Genomic DNA, 18,754 nt, shown 5'->3' on the forward strand with positions numbered 1-18,754 from the left:
CATTAATTAGGATTGAAGGCTACAAGGAGCGTGACACTACTGTGCTTGGGAAGGGGGAACGGGCCGCGTTCAGACTTCGTACACTGTTCACACAGACGCATATTACATCGGCCGCAGGTTGTCAGGAGCAGTCACTCAGTCTCTTAATTACCGTGCAACACTGACAATTAGTGGACGCCCTTAATGAACCACGGAAAGTTTTACAGCCTATTGATAATTAAAGTGGAAAACCTGTAAGTAGGGTTTTGTAACCCACAAACACACACGCCGCACAAAGTTCTATCGGCACAAAAACACGTTGTCGTTTAATTAAAATAGAGAGTTTATTAGCTTTTATTTATTATTTTTGAATATAAACATGAGAAAGCAAATCCACCTGAAAACGTAGCATTAGTTTCAGAATAAACCGATTTGTTTTTGGGACCCCCTGCTACACAACGCCGCGCAGAGAGGATAACCGCGCTAGAATTATAAAACTAATACTGTAGCCTGCTTTGCCCCTCCGTATGAGCCACAGTTCCATAAAAATAAGGAGGGGGAGCAAATTTTACCAAGCGTCACTTTTACTTTTAACGGGCTCATTTATCAACGAATAATAAATCTCGCTGTGAATGATAAAACTCGTTGCGTATGATACATGGTGCGCCAGCCAACCAGATCCCAACTGTCATGTGTTTGAAAAATGACAGATGGGAGCCGATTGGCTGGAGCACCATTGATCATATGCAATGAATTTGATCACTCATTGATAAATGGGCCCCTAAATACAGAAAACAGAAGTGGTTTTTTTTTGTTCAGTATTGTAGCCCCTTAAAATCCAGCGTCCAAAACCAGAGACTCTGCGATGCCACTTTGTAAATTAAGGCCAAGATGCGAACGACCGAGCCCCAATATACCCCCCCCCCCCCCCAGGTGATGACTGTATTAATGTAATCCTGTCACCCAAACCATTGTGTTATAATGTTTAAAGAGGCGAGAAATCATTTAATTTACATCTAAGACAAGACCTCATGTGAAATGTCAGCGTCATGTTTGTATGACGAAATAAGCAGACAGCCCTTGCCTTTTGCACACGCCAAAGTAGAATTTTAGGAAAAAACCTTATACTTTACAAAAGTCAATGGATAGATTTAAAAGAAAAACAAACAAACCTCGGTGCACATTTAAAGAAACATTGCAGCCATCCAATCTGGGCTTATTTCCATACATGTGGCCTGGTTGTAGCACAGTCAACTGGACATATTAACAATATTGGGGGATATACAGGAAAGAATGAAAAGTAAAATGGATTTTAAAAGTAGCTTTCTCATTATCGGAGTGGTGACAAAGCTTTCTGATACAGGATTCAAATCTGGTCCCCAAAATGACTTCTGTGACAGGCGGACTTAGAGCAGTTACAGCTGGACAGGGTTTAACATACAACTTTGGGAAAATTTCGGCTTCATAGCAAAATGAACAGTCTTCCCTCATGCAAAAAGCACTGGCTTCCCATTTTGAATGGATCCCTATTGAAAGTACTTAGGACTCCACCATGACCTGCACAATTAAATGAGTAGCTGTGTTCTGCTTCTTACTGACCAATGCAATACCTGGATCATTCACACCAGCATTCTGCTGCGTATTACGTGCACGGTAATTATACATACGGAGTAACATTTTGGTTGCTGTAAGCTGGAGAGGGTGTGATGAAATAAGATGAGAGGAGGCAAATAGGAATATTTCCTGGAAAAAGAAACTGTGTGTAGAAACCAACATTCAATAGGTCATCATTTATTGGCATTAAAAGAATAGGTATTTGTGTTAGCCGACAATGGTTAGAAATCTTAAAATGGTTTGACTTTTGAAGGAGACCTTCTGTATCATAGAGGCCACTAAATAAAAGGTTTACGGCTAATGCACTAACCTTTATAAAGAGGCAACTACAGGCTAAGTTGACTTTGGGATGCAAAGTCAACTTAAGTTTTATATTTTATTAAAACTTAAAAGGGGGCGCGCGCCACTCATCTGGAGGGGTCCGACTTCTCACCGGATCAGAAGTAACAGTCGACTACACCGTGTTCCCAAAACAATTGTATCCTTTGGCATACACACCTATCCATGTTACCGCAAGGTATGGGACAGTTTATAAAGATCTAGCAAGCAGGGTTTCCCCCCCCCCATACGGTTTTGTTGAAATTGTAATGCTCATAGAAAACGACAGCAGAACACAGACATTATATACAGCGGATCTTGTAGCTGCAACACGTCGCCTTTCACCGTGGGACCCAAACATGAATGATCACGCAGCATTAAGACACTGCAGCACGGCCACATGCGACAGGTCACAGACGTCGAGGATGGGAGGTCCGAGGTAATCAGAATTGTAGAGATCTTCCGTAATCCGTAGACGCCAAGCGGGAGTGTGATGGTGACGGGCCGTAACCCTTAGTTCAGAGAAACAGATCACACTAAAGCAACGCCAACAGAACAGCGGGTAGTGCACGGAATACATCTGTTACATCACCGAGACGCGGAAAGTGGCGTAAAACGGAAAAAAAAAATCCTCAGAAGTTTGTCATTTTTTGCAGCGTCTTGTAACGCATCACTTTTTCGGGGAGAGGGAGCACCATTAACTACAGTAGTTCAAGTCGGTTTGTTCCAAAAATACACATCATTTCTTTGGACAGTGACCATCATAAGAAACAGTTTTGTGGCGTGTTGTGCTGGTGGGCCAGTGACAGACGGAGCATTGCATACGGATTGAATTACAGATTGCAGACCCTCAAACTTCTTCAGAAGCTTTAGAAGAAAAAGAAAAAAAAAAGGATTTGTATTCGACAACTAAAAAAAATAAAATAAAAAAGGGTCTGTAATAACACTGCGGGATAATTGCAGAACAAAAAGGGCCAATAAAAATGTAACTACACTCACACGATTAGTGTTTTAGCGTCTACTATGTCAAACTATATAGTGTTAAAAAGTCTCGGTTCACAGCTATAGGCCTACACAGTAAGCATACAAATGTAGGTAGTGGAGGGACAACGGAGGGTGGGTTTAGTGTCTGCCACCCCGCTGGTTATTCTGTGCTCCTTCTTATTACACCCTCTCCTGCTTCACCATGACGTGTGCCCCTTAGTCTCTAGGATGGGGGCTTTGCGGCGTCTCTGGGTTCACTGTCCCGTGACTCCCCCCCCTGCAACCCTCCTGCTGGCTTGAAAACGTGTGTGGGAAGCTGGATGGTGCTGGGGTAACCGTTGCCGCGCGCTGAAGCTGCAGCTGGAGGTTGCCTCAGGAGATGATGGCATTAGTACGCCGAATGCCCACTAAGTTGTCAGCGCTGATTGACCGCCTCATGGCAACTTTGGAGAGGTCTTTGTACTTATCTTCGCAGAGCCTGGAGATAGCCTGGGAGGGGGGAGAAAGAAAACAGAATAAAATGGATATAGTAATAAATATATTGCACAGATCAGTATTAACGTCTTGCAAAGTGCCGCACCAAAAACATACAAGGAAAGGACGCAGACTGCAGACAGGATCTGAACAAAACAATGAAGTACTATGCCCGGGAGACTGGCCACTACAGCGGCACTATGCCCAGGAGACTGGCCACTACAGCGGCACTATGCCCGGGAGACTGGCCACTACAGCGGCACTATGCCCAGGAGACTGGCCACTACAGCGGCACTATGCCCGGGAGACTGGCCACTACAGCGGCACTATGCCCGGGAGACTGGCCACTACAGCGGCACTATGCCCGGGAGACTGGCCACTACAGCGGCACTATGCCCGGGAGACTGGCCACTACAGCGGCACTATGCCCGGGAGACTGGCCACTACAGCGGCACTATGCCCGGGAGACTGGCCACTACAGCGGCCTTTTAACCACACAACTAGAAATCCAGGCACCTAGCGGCAGATAGTGAGCAAGGCAAAAATGAGCAAGTAACTTTACACCTGGACAAGCCATGCTGCACTGCAGGGGGGGGAATACATTCATTATGTCTGCATGCAGGGTAAATCCGGGCTGCTTATACATGTAGCCCACAGATGCTTGCCAGCTTTATTTCTACACTGCAATTTAGATTTCAGTTTGGACATGACACTCCCAACTCTAGCTCTCTGCACATGTTACATCTGCCCCCTCTGCAGCGCAGCATGGTGTTACCCAGGTGCACACGTTACATCTGCCCCTCTGCAGCGCAGCGCACCATTACCCAGATGCACATGTTACATCTGCCCCCTCTGCAGCGCAGCGCGGTGTTACCCAGGTGCACACATTACATCTGTCCCCTCTGCAGCGCAGCGCGGTGTTACCCAGGTGCACACATTACATCTGCCCCCTCTGCAGCGCAGCATGGTGTTACCCAGGTGCACACGTTACATCTGCCCCCTCTGCAGCGCGGTGTTACCCAGGTGCACACGTTACATCTGCCCCCTCTGCAGCGCAGCATGGTGTTACCCAGGTGCACACGTTACATCTGCCCCCTCTGCAGCGCAGCGTTACCCAAGTGCACACATTACATCTGCCCCCTCTGCATCGCAGCGTTACCCAGGTGCACACATTACATCTACCCCCTCTGCAGTGCAGCGTTACCCAGGTGCACACATTACATCGGCCACCTCTGCAGCGCAGCATGGTGTTACCCAGGTGCACACGTTACATCTGCCCCCTCTGCAGCGCAGCATGGTGTTACCCAGGTGCACACGTTACATCTGCCCCCTCTGCAGCGCAGCATGGTGTTACCCAGGTGCACACATTCCATCTGCCCCCTCTGCAGCGCAGTGTTACCCAGGTGCACACATTCCATCTGCCCCCTCTGTAGCGCAGCACGGTGTTACCCAAGTGCACACATTACATCTGCCCCCTCTGCACCCAGGTGCACACATTACATCTGCCCCCTCTGCAGCGCGGTGTTACCCAGGTGCACATGTTACCATCTGTCCCCTCTACAGCGCAGCGTTATCCAGGTGCACACATTACATCTGCCCCCTCTGCAGCGCAGCGTGGCGATACCCAGGTGCACACGTTACATCTGTCCCCTCTACAGCGCAGCGTTACCCAGGTGCACACGTTACATCTGCCCCCTCTACAGCGCAGCATGGTGTTGACCAGGTGCACACATTCCATCTGCCTAATCTGCAGCGCAGCATGGCGTTACCCAGGTGCACACGTTACATCTACCCCTCTGCAGCGCAGCATGGTGTTACCCAGGTGCACACATTACATCTGCCCCTCTGCAGCGCAGAATGGCGTTACCCAGGTGCACACGTTACATCTGCCCCTCTGCAGTGCAGCGTTACCCAGGTGCACACATTACATCTGCCCCCTCTGCAGCGCAGCGTTACCCAGGTGCACACGTTACATCTGTCCCCTCTGCAGCGCAGCGCGGTGTTACCCAGGTGCACACGTTACATCTGCCCCCTCTGCAGCGCAGCGTTACCCAGGTGCACACGTTACATCTGCCCCCTCTGCAGCGCAGCATGGTGTTACCCAGGTGCACACGTTACATCTACCCCCTCTGCAGCGCAGCGTTACCCAGGTGCACACATTACATCTGTCCCCTCTGCAGCGCAGCGTGGCGATACTCAGGTGCACACGTTACATCTGCCCCCTCTGCAGCGCGGTGTTACCCAGGTGTACACGTTACATCTGCCCCCTCTGCAGCGCGGTGTTACCCAGGTGCACACGTTACATCTACCCCCTCTGTAGCGCAGCGCGGTGTTACCCAGGTGCACACATTACATCTGCCCCCTCTGCACCCAGGTGCACACATTACATCTGCCCCCTCTGCAGCGCGGTGTTACCCAGGTGCACACATTACATCTGCCCCCTCTGCAGCGCGGTGTTACCCAGGTGCACACGTTACATCTGCCCCCTCTACAGCGTAGCATGGTGTTAACCAGGTGCACACATTCCATCTACCCCCTCTGCAGCGCAGCGTTACCCAGGTGCACACGTTACATCTGCCCCCTCTGCAGCGCAGCGTCACCCAGGTGCACACGTTACATCTGCCCCCTCTGCAGCGCAGCGTGGTGTTACCCAGGTGCACACATTACATCTGCCCCCTCTGCAACGCACCATTACCCAGGTGCACACGTTACATCTGCCCCCTCTGCAGCGCAGCGTGGTGTTACCCAGGTGCACACGTTACATCTGCCCCCTCTGCAGCGCAGCGTGGCGATACCCAGGTGCACACGTTACATCTGCCCCCTCTGCAGCGCAGCATGGTGTTACCCAGGTGCACACGTTACATCTACCCCCTCTGCAGCGCAGCGCGGTGTTACCCAGGTGCACACGTTACATCTACCCCCTCTGCAGCGCAGCGCGGTGTTACCCAGGTGCACACGTTACATCTGCCCCCTCTGCAGCGCAGCATGGTGTTACCAAGGTGCACACATTACATCTGCCCCCTCTGCAGCGCAGCGCGGTGTTACCCAGGTGCACACATTACATCTGCCCCCTCTGCACCCAGGTGCACACATTACATCTATCCCCTCTGCAGCGCAGCATTACTCAGGTGAACACGTTACATCTACCCCCTCTGTAGCGCAGCGCGGTGTTACCCAGGTGCACACATTACATCTGCCCCCTCTGCACCCAGGTGCACACATTACATCTGCCCCCTCTGCAGCGCGGTGTTACCCAGGTGCACACATTACATCTGCCCCCTCTGCAGCGCGGTGTTACCCAGGTGCACACGTTACATCTGCCCCCTCTACAGCGTAGCATGGTGTTAACCAGGTGCACACATTCCATCTACCCCCTCTGCAGCGCAGCGTTACCCAGGTGCACACGTTACATCTGCCCCCTCTGCAGCGCAGCGTCACCCAGGTGCACACGTTACATCTGCCCCCTCTGCAGCGCAGCGTGGTGTTACCCAGGTGCACACATTACATCTGCCCCCTCTGCAACGCACCATTACCCAGGTGCACACGTTACATCTGCCCCCTCTGCAGCGCAGCGTGGTGTTACCCAGGTGCACACGTTACATCTGCCCCCTCTGCAGCGCAGCGTTACCCAGGTGCACACATTACATCTGCCCCCTCTGCAGCGCAGCGTGGCGATACCCAGGTGCACACGTTACATCTACCCCCTCTGCAGCGCAGCATGGTGTTACCCAGGTGCACACGTTACATCTACCCCCTCTGCAGCGCAGCGCGGTGTTACCCAGGTGCACACGTTACATCTGCCCCCTCTGCAGCGCAGCATGGTGTTACCCAGGTGCACACATTACATCTGCCCCCTCTGCAGCGCAGCGCGGTGTTACCCAGGTGCACACATTACATCTGCACCCAGGTGCACACATTACATCTATCCCCTCTGCAGCGCAGCATTACTCAGGTGAACACGTTACATCTACCCCCTCTGTAGCGCAGCGCGGTGTTACCCAGGTGCACACATTACATCTGCCCCCTCTGCAGCGCGGTGTTACCCAGGTGCACACATTACATCTACCCCCTCTGCAGCGCAGCGTCACCCAGGTGCACACGTTACATCTGCCCCCTCTGCAGCGCAGCGTGGCGATACCCAGGTGCACACGTTACATCTGCCCCCTCTACAGCGCAGCGTTACCCAGGTGCACACGTTACATCTGCCCCCTCTACAGCGCAGCATGGTGTTACCCAGGTGCACACATTACATCTGCCCCCTCTGCAGCGCAGCATGGTGTTACCCAGGTGCACACATTACATCTGCCCCCTCTGCAGCGCAGCGATACCCAGGTGCACACATTACATCTGCCCCCTCTACAGCGCAGCATGGTGTTACCCAGGTGCACACGTTACATCTGCCCTCTCTGCAGCGCAGCGATACCCAGGTGCACACATTACATCTGCCCCCTCTACAGCGCAGCATGGTGTTACCCAGGTGCACACATTACATCTGCCCCCTCTGCAGCGCAGCGCGGTGTTACCCAGGTGCACACGTTACATCTGCCCCCTCTGCAGCGCAGCGTTACCCAGGTGCACACATTACATCTGCCCCCTCTGCAGCGCAGCGTTACCCAGGTGCACATGTTACATCTACCCCCTCTGCAGCGCAGCGCGGTGTTACCCAGGTGCACACATTACATCTGCCCCCTCTGCAGCAAAGCATGGTGTTACCCAGGTGCACACATTACATCTGCCCCCTCTACAGCGCGGTGTTACCCAGGTGCACATGTTACATCTACCCCCTCTGCAGCGCAGCGCGGTGTTACCCAGGTGCACACATTACATCTGCCCCCTCTGCAGCACAGCATGGTGTTACCCAGGTGCACACATTACATCTGCCCCCTCTGCACCCAGGTGCACACATTACATCTATCCCCTCTGCAGCGCAGCGTGGCGATACCCAGGTGCACACGTTACATCTGCCCCTCTACAGCGCAGCGTTACCCAGGTGCACACGTTACATTTACCCCCTCTGCAGCGCAGTGTTACCCAGGTGCACATGTTACATCTGTCCCCTCTACAGCACAGCGTTACCCAGGTGCACACGTTACATCTGCCCCCTCTGCAGCGCAGCATGGTGTTACCCAGGTGCACACGTTACATCTGCCCCCTCTACAGCACAGCGTTACCCAGGTGCACACGTTACATCTACCCCCTCTACAGCACAGCGTGGTGTTACCCAGGTGCACACGTTACATCTGTCCCCTCTGCAGCGCAGCGTGGTGTTACCCAGGTGCACACGTTACATCTGTCCCCTCTACAGCGCAGCGTTACCCAGGTGCACATGTTACATCTGTCCCCTCTACAGCGCAGCGTTACCCAGGTGCACACATTACATCTGCCCCCTCTACAGCGCAGCGTTACCCAGGTGCACACGTTACATCTGTCCCCTCTACAGCGCAGCGATACCCAGGTGCACATGTTACATCTGTCCCCTCTGCAGCGCGGTGTTACCCAGGTGCACGTTACATCTGTCCCCTCTGCAGCGCAGCGTTACCCAGGTGTACACGTTACATCTGCCCCCTCTGCAGCGCAGCGCGGTGTTACCCAGGTGCACACGTTACATCTACCCCCCTGCAGCGCGGTGTTACCCAGGTGCACACATTACATCTACCCCCTCTACAGCACAGCATGGTGTTACCCAGGTGCACACATTACATCTGCCCCCCTGCAGCGCGGTGTTACCCAGGTGCACACGTTACATCTACCCCCTCTACAGCACAGCATGGTGTTACCCAGGTGCACACATTACATCTGCCCCCCTGCAGCGCGGTGTTACCCAGGTGCACACGTTACATCTACCCCCTCTACTGCACAGCATGGTGTTACCCAGGTGCACACATTACATCTGCCCCCTCTGCAGCGCGGTGTTACCCAGGTGCACACATTACATCTGCCCCCTCTGCAGCGCAGCGTGGCGATACCCAGGTGCACACGTTACATCTGCCCCCTCTACAGCGCAGCGTTACCCAGGTGCACACGTTACATCTGCCCCCTCTGCAGCGCAGCGATACCCAGGTGCACACATTACATCTGCCCCCTCTACAGCGCAGCATGGTGTTACCCAGGTGCACACATTACATCTGCCCCCTCTACAGCGCAGCGCGGTGTTACCCAGGTGCACACGTTACATCTGCCCCCTCTGCAGCGCAGCGCGGTGTTACCCAGGTGCACACATTACATCTGCCCCCTCTGCAGCGCAGCGTTACCCAGGTGCACATGTTACATCTACCCCCTCTGCAGCGCAGCGCGGTGTTACCCAGGTGCACACATTACATCTGCCCCCTCTGCAGCACAGCATGGTGTTACCCAGGTGCACACATTACATCTGCCCCCTCTGCACCCAGGTGCACACATTACATCTGCCCCCTCTGCACCCAGGTGCACACATTACATCTTTCCCCTCTGCAGCGCAGCGTGGCGATACCCAGGTGCACACGTTACATCTGCCCCTCTACAGCGCAGCGTTACCCAGGTGCACACGTTACATCTACCCCCTCTGCAGCGCGGTGTTACCCAGGTGCACACGTTACATCTGCCCCCTCTGCAGCGCAGCATGGTGTTACCCAGGTGCACACGTTACATCTGCCCCCTCTACAGCGCAGCGTTACCCAGGTGCACACGTTACATCTGCCCCCTCTGCAGCACAGCATGGTGTTACCCAGGTGCACACGTTACATCTGTCCCCTCTACAGCGCAGCATGGTGTTACCCAGGTGCACGTTACATCTGTCCCCTCTACAGCGCAGCGTTACCCAGGTGCACACATTACATCTGCCCCCTCTACAGCGCAGCGTTACCCAGGTGCACACGTTACATCTGTCCCCTCTACAGCGCAGCGTTACCCAGGTGCACACGTTACATCTGTCCCCTCTACAGCGCAGCGATACCCAGGTGCACATGTTACATCTGTCCCCTCTGCAGCGCAGCGATACCCAGGTGCACACATTACATCTGCCCCCTCTACAGCGCAGCGCGGTGTTACCCAGGTGCACACGTTACATCTGTCCCCTCTACAGCGCAGCGATACCCAGGTGCACATGTTACATCTGCCCCCTCTACAGCGCAGCATGGTGTTACCCAGGTGCACACATTACATCTGCCCCCTCTACAGCGCAGCGCGGTGTTACCCAGGTGCACACGTTACATCTGTCCCCTCTACAGCGCAGCGATACCCAGGTGCACATGTTACATCTGCCCCCTCTACAGCGCAGCATGGTGTTACCCAGGTGCACACATTACATCTGCCCCCTCTACAGCGCAGCGCGGTGTTACCCAGGTGCACACGTTACATCTGCCCCCTCTGCAGCGCAGAGTTATCCAGGTGCACACATTACATCTGCCCCCTCTGCAGCGCAGCGTTACCCAGGTGCACATGTTACATCTACCCCCTCTGCAGCGCGGTGTTACCCAGGTGCACACATTACATCTGCCCCCTCTGCAGCACAGCATGGTGTTACCCAGGTGCACACATTACATCTGCCCCCTCTGCACCCAGGTGTACACGTTACATCTGCCCCCTCTGCAGCGCAGCGTTACCCAGGTGCACACGTTACATTTGCCCCCTCTGCAGCGCAGCGTTACCCAGGTGCACACGTTACATCTGCCCCCTCTGCAGCGCAGCGCGGTGTTACCCAGGTGCACACATTACATCTGCCCCCTCTGCAGCGCAGCATGGTGTTACCCAGGTGCACACGTTACATCTGCCCCTCTGCAGCGCAGCATGGTGTTACCCAGGTGCACACGTTACATCTGCCCCTCTGCAGCGCAGCATTACCCAGGTGAACACGTTACATCTACCCCCTCTGTAGCGCAGCGCGGTGTTACCCAGGTGCACACATTACATCTGCCCCCTCTGCACCCAGGTGCACGTTACATCTGCCCCCTCTACAGCGCAGCGTTACCCAGGTGCACACATTACATCTGCCCCCTCTGCAGCACGATGTTACCCAGGTGCACGTTACATCTGTCCCCTCTACAGCGCAGCATGGTGTTACCCAGGTGCACACATTACATCTGCCCCCTCTGCAGCGCAGCGTTACCCAGGTGCACACGTTACATCTGCCCCCTCTGCAGCGAAGCATGGTGTTACCCAGGTGCACACATTACATCTGCCCCCTCTGCAGCGCAGCGTGGCGATACCCAGGTGCACACGTTACATCTGCCCCCTCTACAGCGCAGCGATACCCAGGTGCACACGTTACATCTGCCCCCTCTGCAGCACAGCATGGTGTTACCCAGGTGCACACGTTACATCTGCCCCCTCTACAGCACAGCACGGTGTTACTAAGGTGCAAAGTTACGTGTTTTCTGGCTTAGCTCCGAGTTCAGCCCCGCAATAAGTAATGAGGCCGGATATGAGACAGCCTCCGGGATTACCTCTAGCTTCTGTGCCCTGTCATTGCTGAGCGGCTCCAGGAGAAAACTGAGGTTATTGTCATCCGCCAGAGAACGCAGGTCAAAGTAGTATTTGGCATAGACGCTGGCAGGGACGTTTATGTTGAACTGAAGCAGCTCCAGGAAGTGTCTCTCCATTTCATTCCTAAGAGTCAAACACAACGCGTTACTATCCGCAGAGACAGACGGACGCTGGCAGTAACACATCCCAGCGGTACAGCCAAGCGGGCATTATACACTGCGCCCCGGTGCAGACGTACACAAAGTCGGTCACACGCCACCGTACAGTTATTCCGGATTGTACGGAATAATTTTATTGAACAGTTACTGGAGTAGGTGACTAACTTCAACCTGACCCATGCGATCGCTAATACGGAAAATCCACGTCCAAAACGATCAGACGTCAACTCAGTATATAGTAAGCGCACGAGAAGATTGGAGGTTACAGGTCTTCTCCCCACATTAAATATTTCCACGACTTGCAAAAACTATTTTACTTGAGGGGAGACGTTACACTGTATTACGTGATCTGAAAGCTTTCAGCGCCCCGTATATTGTGCGGCTACGCATGAGAGGCTGCACACATTCGGTAAGACGTGAGAAAGCTGTATAATGCAATTGTGAATGTAACAGAGCGCGGCGAGATAAGGGCTCTCATTGCTCCGGCCGAACACTCAGCGCATTACTTACCGAGGTGCGGGCTTCCAGGAGCAGAGCGGCGCCGCTCTCTCCTGCTCTCGCACGCTCTGCAGCGGAGCAGATGAAAGGAGCGATACTTGCTGTTTATTAGCTCCCATGAACCCGGCAACGTTTTCACCAGATTGATAACAGGAAAAGGCTCTCTCTCTTTTTATTATTATTACTAAAGTACAGACGTATCTACGAAAGTGGGCACGTCACCAAGGCAACAAATGGATCGGAAGAGAGCTGCCGCTATTATCTTGATGGAAAAGGGCACTTGAAGCAGTATGGACTCGTCGCATAATAAATAAATAAATGGCAGTATGGAACAAGGGATCCCCCCCCCCCCCACACCCTTCCCGGCCGGCAGAACTCCTCCAGTGCGTAGGGTCATCGGCGGTCTGCAGACCCGCATAATCTCAGCTATAGGGACAACACCTGTGGCCAGCAGCGCATCTGTCCTTTCCTGGGCATTTTATTTGAAAGAGCATTAATTAAATTGTTTCCATTCCCTTAGCTGCCTTCATGTAACGCTTTATGTTACGCTTGCTATTTTTTTATCATTTCACTTGATTGTAGGTGATTTGGATGATTGTGTTTGGCCAGAACACAGTATAACTATATATTCTAACTGCAATCCCCAGTCTGCACAGCCGGCGCTGTAACATTAAAGATAGACCGCCAGGACTACGGTGAAGAGAGTCACCCCCTCCCCCCCACATCGTCTGGCAGCCCTACTAAAAGACCACCAATGCCAAAATACATATGAGATACCCACAACACTCACACACGGATGTAGTATTTGTCTATGGGCCCGAATCAGTGGCGTACATTAATGCAGTCGCAGCCGCCACCCCGTACACAGCTACGGTGAGATTGCGGATAAACGCTCACTCGCTGCATCAGGTCACACGCATCGCGCATTTCTTTAGTATGCGCATAAAACTGGGTTAATGGGGGGCAGCCGTTATATCACTGGGGTCTTGGCCGTGACTAAGTATGTCAGAGGGGAGATAACGGAGAGGCATTTCTGCAAATATATATAAGTTTTGCAGCAGCAAACTGAACCACTGTACAGAATAACCTGCTGCTTGCGGCCAGACACAGGCTGATGGGCTACGGGCTGTGTATTTGGGGTGGGGGTTGTCTTGCAGCCAGCACATCCTTCCCCATCTGTGTTCCAGGCTATAGAGATGCAAATCAGACCAATTTGAGATCAGCTGATCGGAGCACTAATTAAATCACTTTGCTACTGCTTTTGTTCCAGCGGTTCTAATACATTTTAATTGTGTGCAGACAAAACACTTCAAGGACTAACATCTAATTACTACGATGGTAAAAATGATACCTACGTGATTGAGCTCTGAACCCACAAGTGCCTATATGGCAGGGCAAATTGAATAAGTATAGATGGGAAAGAGATGGAGCAGAGACCTGGAACAGACCTCTCCCATAAAGATGCCATTTGTCTCGTATACAACTAATTCATCTTTAGATGACTAATGCCCCCCCTCCCCCCATTATCAGAGTCACCAGATCACACAACGCAGACCATTCAGTGTGCTCAGCCCAGCACTAGAATACACATATACCTGCATCATATTGTTCTAAGTCATAAGCATCAGCGAGCTCACAATCATTTGCTAAAGGATCTCACAGCGGGGACATAAGAGTCCATGTAAGAAAGGGGATTACAAGAACGTCTGTACAGAGGGCTGTTATAACAGTAAAGGAGTGTGGGATCTAGGACTATACAAGAGGGTCTCAAACGTGGTCCTCACTGCAGCTCAATGGTCCAGGTTCTAAGTATAGTGTTCATTCTAGCACCCTGCACCTTTCAAAATCCTGTGCAGTTCCTCTTTCCTGCCTGGGGTGTCGCTCTCTGCCGTGGGGCTTCTCCGCACACTCTGATCCGTTACTCAGTGCTGTGATACAGACCTGTGTGTGCGGAGAAGCACCAGAGCAGAGAGTGACACCCCAGGCAGGAAAGAGGAACTGCACAGGATTTCAAAGGTGCAGGGTGCTAGAATGAACAAGACTAGTATTGGTCGACATGCATTAGGTAGAAATGCACTAGGTCGACATGAGTTTTATTTAAAAAAAAATATATATTTTTTTGATACTCTACGATCCACATGGACCACGATTGGGAACGGACACCTTGCCTGAAGCATGGCGAGCGAAGCGAGTCACGCGGTGCACTAATTAGGATTTACGGTCACTTTACAAAGAAAATGACACCGAAAAAAAAACCTTATGTTGACCTTGTTCATGTCGTTCTATTTCAGGTGTCGACCTACAGATAGAGCCTCGCTCATCGAGCCTTCTCTGCTGCGCCTAGGTGCACCAAGGCTTATTAGCATAAGCCTTTCATCTATTGTTCTCAGCTGCAATACAATACAGAGAGAACAATACAGCAGGGGATTAAGTCTGACTCCCCCGGCTCACTTACTCCTATTAAAGGGATAGATGAGCAGGGCTCCTTCTGTAGTCACTGTCAACCAATAGTGGTCGACCTAGATACAGTCGACCCTATGATCCACACCCATCGAAGACTCAGCACAGATGGTTAAATCAAATTGATTGAGGTACTAATTAAGTCACCTGTAGCCAAGCATGGTTATACTTCAAACCTGGAGCATTTTTGAGACCCTCTGCACTACAAGATACACAAACCTACTGATGTGTCCTCCCTTGCTTATTGTTTTTTCGGCCACATAGCATGTGATGTGCGATGCGTCTTATCCGGGCCCCAGGCCGCAATATGGTATATTAAGTTGCGACAGTGTAATACCAGCTTTCAAACAGCAGATGGCGTCTTTTCAAAGCTGTACCATGCCACACACACAAAACATGCTTTCTGCTAAGTGTTGCGACCAGTTCACAATACTAGCAGTGTACAACAACAAACTGTGCACTACGTGTTACACATTGTAGATCACTCACTCAGTACTAGATTTACAGTAGGGCTGGCCAAACCGGTCCTCGAGATCTACCAACAGTTCATGTTTTCCAGGCCTCCTGGAGACCTGTAGAATGGTCAGTTAGGAATGAATGCAGCACATCTTAATTAGAAATGACTACACCTGTGCACCAGCCAGGTGGTCTGGAAAATGTTAACTGTTGGTAGATCTCGAGGACTGGTTTGGCCAGCCCTGATTTACAGTCATCCTGCATCAGAGCTTTCCAGTGGCCCAATCAGCTGCTGACATTTGGATACAGATTCTTGCTTAGAAGATCCGGTATATAACCAAATAGAACATTTAGGAGAAAACTCCTCTCCCGCCTGTAACTAAACAGTCACTGATCTGACAACTACCAAAACCTGAACCCTTGCTTATAATCAGCCCAAACGCTAACCCCTAGCCTGAATTCTACCGGAGGCCGCGCTCAAGTGGGGAGAAGAGGACCTTTCCTGCACAAAGCCAAGAGCAGCAGCAAACGCTCAAGTCGCGCAACAAACGCAATAGGGTGTCATACGTCAGAAGTGCCGATTTATCTGTCATTTTACGGAGGGATTTATAGAGGCAATAAAATTCAATGGCAAATTTAAGTTGGTTTTGCCTTAAAAAAAATATAAAACAAATTGCCAGTTTAAATCCCGCTGCAAAATTCCATCCTACATCTCCTCCACTCTTCAGAAAATTACCTGTGCACGCCAGTTACAGGTCAGTTCCAAGTATCAGTCCGTGTTTTTGAGAGCAAACCTTATCACCCTATGTACAGAGCAGTGACGTGTGGTGAGGTCAGCGGCTGGGGAAGCACTGGCTGCTAACCAACCCCCCGCCCCCCCGGGGGAAAAAAAAGCGGAGTCCCCCTTGCATCACTAAAACCAGCACAGGCAGAACCAGCCAGGGGGGATAATGCCATAGCAGGGGAAACACTCGGTGTATGGTCCCCCTGCCATAACATTAGACACCCCCCAAACCAGTCAGCCCAGGGTTGGCATTCCTCAGAAAGAGGGGACCCCAAAAACTTAAGAGGGGTCCCCCCTCCTGAGCAACAACCAGCACTGGGCTGCTATGCCCCGCACCCCTGGTGGCGGTGGGTGTGGGGTTCATTGTATAATATTGTTCTTTACAGGCAGCCTACAGGCCTCAGCAAGCCCGCCCCAGCATGCCAGCACTTGGAGAACCACAAGTACCAGCATGCCGAGACATTAAGGGGCCTGCTGGCACCTGTAAAGAAAATATTAAAATACAAAGATAGTGTTTAAAAAAATAATAAAATGTATTGTTCAGGGACTTCACCTGGGAGGCGGCGTCTCTCAAGCTCTTTTTCACAGCCGCCGCCTCCCCAGGGCTTCCGGCGTCTTCACCTGGTGGGACTTTCATTGGCTCTTCAGTCTTCAGGAGCTCTTCACTGCTCCTCCTCCACCGTTGGACTGACAGCCACTGCCTCGCGCTGACTTATATAAGTCAGCCTGAGGGAGTGGGACGACGATGCGGCGAGCTGTGATTGGCTTGCGGCGGCCATCTTTAATTTGAAAAATGAAGCTGAGGCGCCATTTTTGAAATGGGTACCGCTCCTCTGCCAAACTCTGCAAAATGTCAGGCAGGGTTCTCTGATCCATGCCTGCCGCCACCGCCGCCCGCACCTCTGCCGCGTCCCGCCGTATTCGCCAGCACCCAGTGAGTGATGACAGCGTATCCAGTGAAGGATCCGCCGGCCAATCACTGTGGCCTCACTGACAGGGGCGTGCTTTCATGGGTTGAAAGCACGTCCCTGTATGAAAGCGGCACCTCTAATGGTGCCTCAGTACATTATATTTTCAATGAGCTATTACCACCACCCCCCTCCCCCCCAGTCCCACACCTCTCCCATTGACAAAGGGAGGCAGCACTGTCGGTGCCTCCCAAACCCATCCTAACATTAGAAATTATTAGATTAATATAAAGGAGATACTTATGACACAGAATGTGTGTCATAAATATCTTCTTTATATTATTTTAATTATTAATGACAGTGGAGGCAGTGCCTCCTACCTCCTCCCTCCCCTTACTGCACGTCCCTGGGACAGAGTAACAAAGTGAGTAGCGTATTGCTCCATCAAAGCCTCACTATCTAGAGAGGTCTGAATGCCAGAAACTGGAAGGGAAGACGACGGTGGGGGAAGAGGGAGAGTGGGGAGAGGACAGAGGAGGAGGGGGGGGGGGGGGAGGGAGGGGGGGGGGGGGGAGAGGGCAGAGGGGGGGGGGGGGGGGGGGAGGAGAGGACAGAGGAGGGGGAAGGGGGGGGGGTGAAGAGGGGAAAAAAAAAAAAAAAGGATGACATAAGAAAATGAGGAAAAGAGGAAAGGGGTGCGTGTTGGGGGAGAAAAGAGGAAGGGGGGGGGGGAGAGGGGGTTGTAGGTAAATCGAGGCTGGTTGTGGTGCCTTCATGCAGTGTGCACTCCCTCCTGCAGGCACAGAGAGGGACACTGCTGTAGGAGTGTCAGGGACAGTATGGCGGGCGGAATTTTTAAATGCGACTTTTTGTCATCCAATCAAATAAAACCTGAAATCTCCAAGCAAAGTAACAGATGCTATACCTGTATACCTGGCGATACTGATGGCCAATTTGTGTAAGGTTGATGCCATAGCAAAGTGTTAATTCAGTGGGAGTGGAAGAACCCACATCTCACCAAAAGAAAAGAAATTCCTTTGTTTAGAGCACTCTTTTAAACATTCAATGTGAATTGAAATGAGAAATTGAATAAATTAATACTTAACTTTTATTATTCCTTACTTAACTAAAATTTAAGAGGGATTGGTATATGTATCTCAAATTATTGTATCCCTATATAAACAGTGGTAGAATATAAAATAGGAGCAAAAACAATGGTAGAATATATATTGATGTGATTGCTCAAATAGTAAAATAACAGTGATAGTAATCTATCCGACCATTCAGACAGACAGCAGTGGTGATATTTGTATACTCTTGTAAAGTCAGAGGATTCATGACCATTGAGATATCACCAATAAGTTCAGACTAATAATGTGCGTCTGAGTTTCATCAAGCGGTGTAACTATTTCTATATGAATTCATTAGATCAGCTAATCCCCCGACCTCAATCAAAATTGTACACAAGGACTGATCCTTTATCATGTAGCAAAAAAATATATTATCCATATCTAGTGTTTTAACATATGTTGTATCACAATTGTATGGAGCAGATATAAATGCATAAATAGCCACCTTGTATTGGGGCTAACTTCCAATCACTAAGTCACACAATCATATGAGTCAATAGACATACAGTAACATTCAAAATCGACAGAGTA

General features: G+C 51.4%; 1 protein-coding gene across 2 annotated transcripts in view; it reads right to left on the reverse strand.

Annotated features, from left to right (window-relative positions):
• Positions 1–313: 313 nt before the first annotated feature.
• The window catches only part of CCNYL1 (cyclin Y like 1), an 86,777-nt gene continuing 68,336 nt past the window's right edge, over positions 314–18,754 (reverse strand). For both annotated transcript variants that reach the window (XM_063932673.1, XM_063932672.1), the window contains exons 9-10: positions 11,790–11,952; positions 314–3,384 (exon numbers count right to left, since the gene is read on the reverse strand). In XM_063932673.1, the coding sequence (XP_063788743.1) occupies positions 3,268–3,384; positions 11,790–11,952 (280 nt within the window). In that variant the 3' untranslated portion in view covers positions 314–3,267. The remainder of the gene's footprint in view (positions 3,385–11,789; positions 11,953–18,754) is intronic.

Source organism: Pseudophryne corroboree, chromosome 7 (genome assembly GCF_028390025.1).
Source record: "Pseudophryne corroboree isolate aPseCor3 chromosome 7, aPseCor3.hap2, whole genome shotgun sequence".
Lineage (NCBI taxonomy): Eukaryota > Metazoa > Chordata > Amphibia > Anura > Myobatrachidae > Pseudophryne > Pseudophryne corroboree.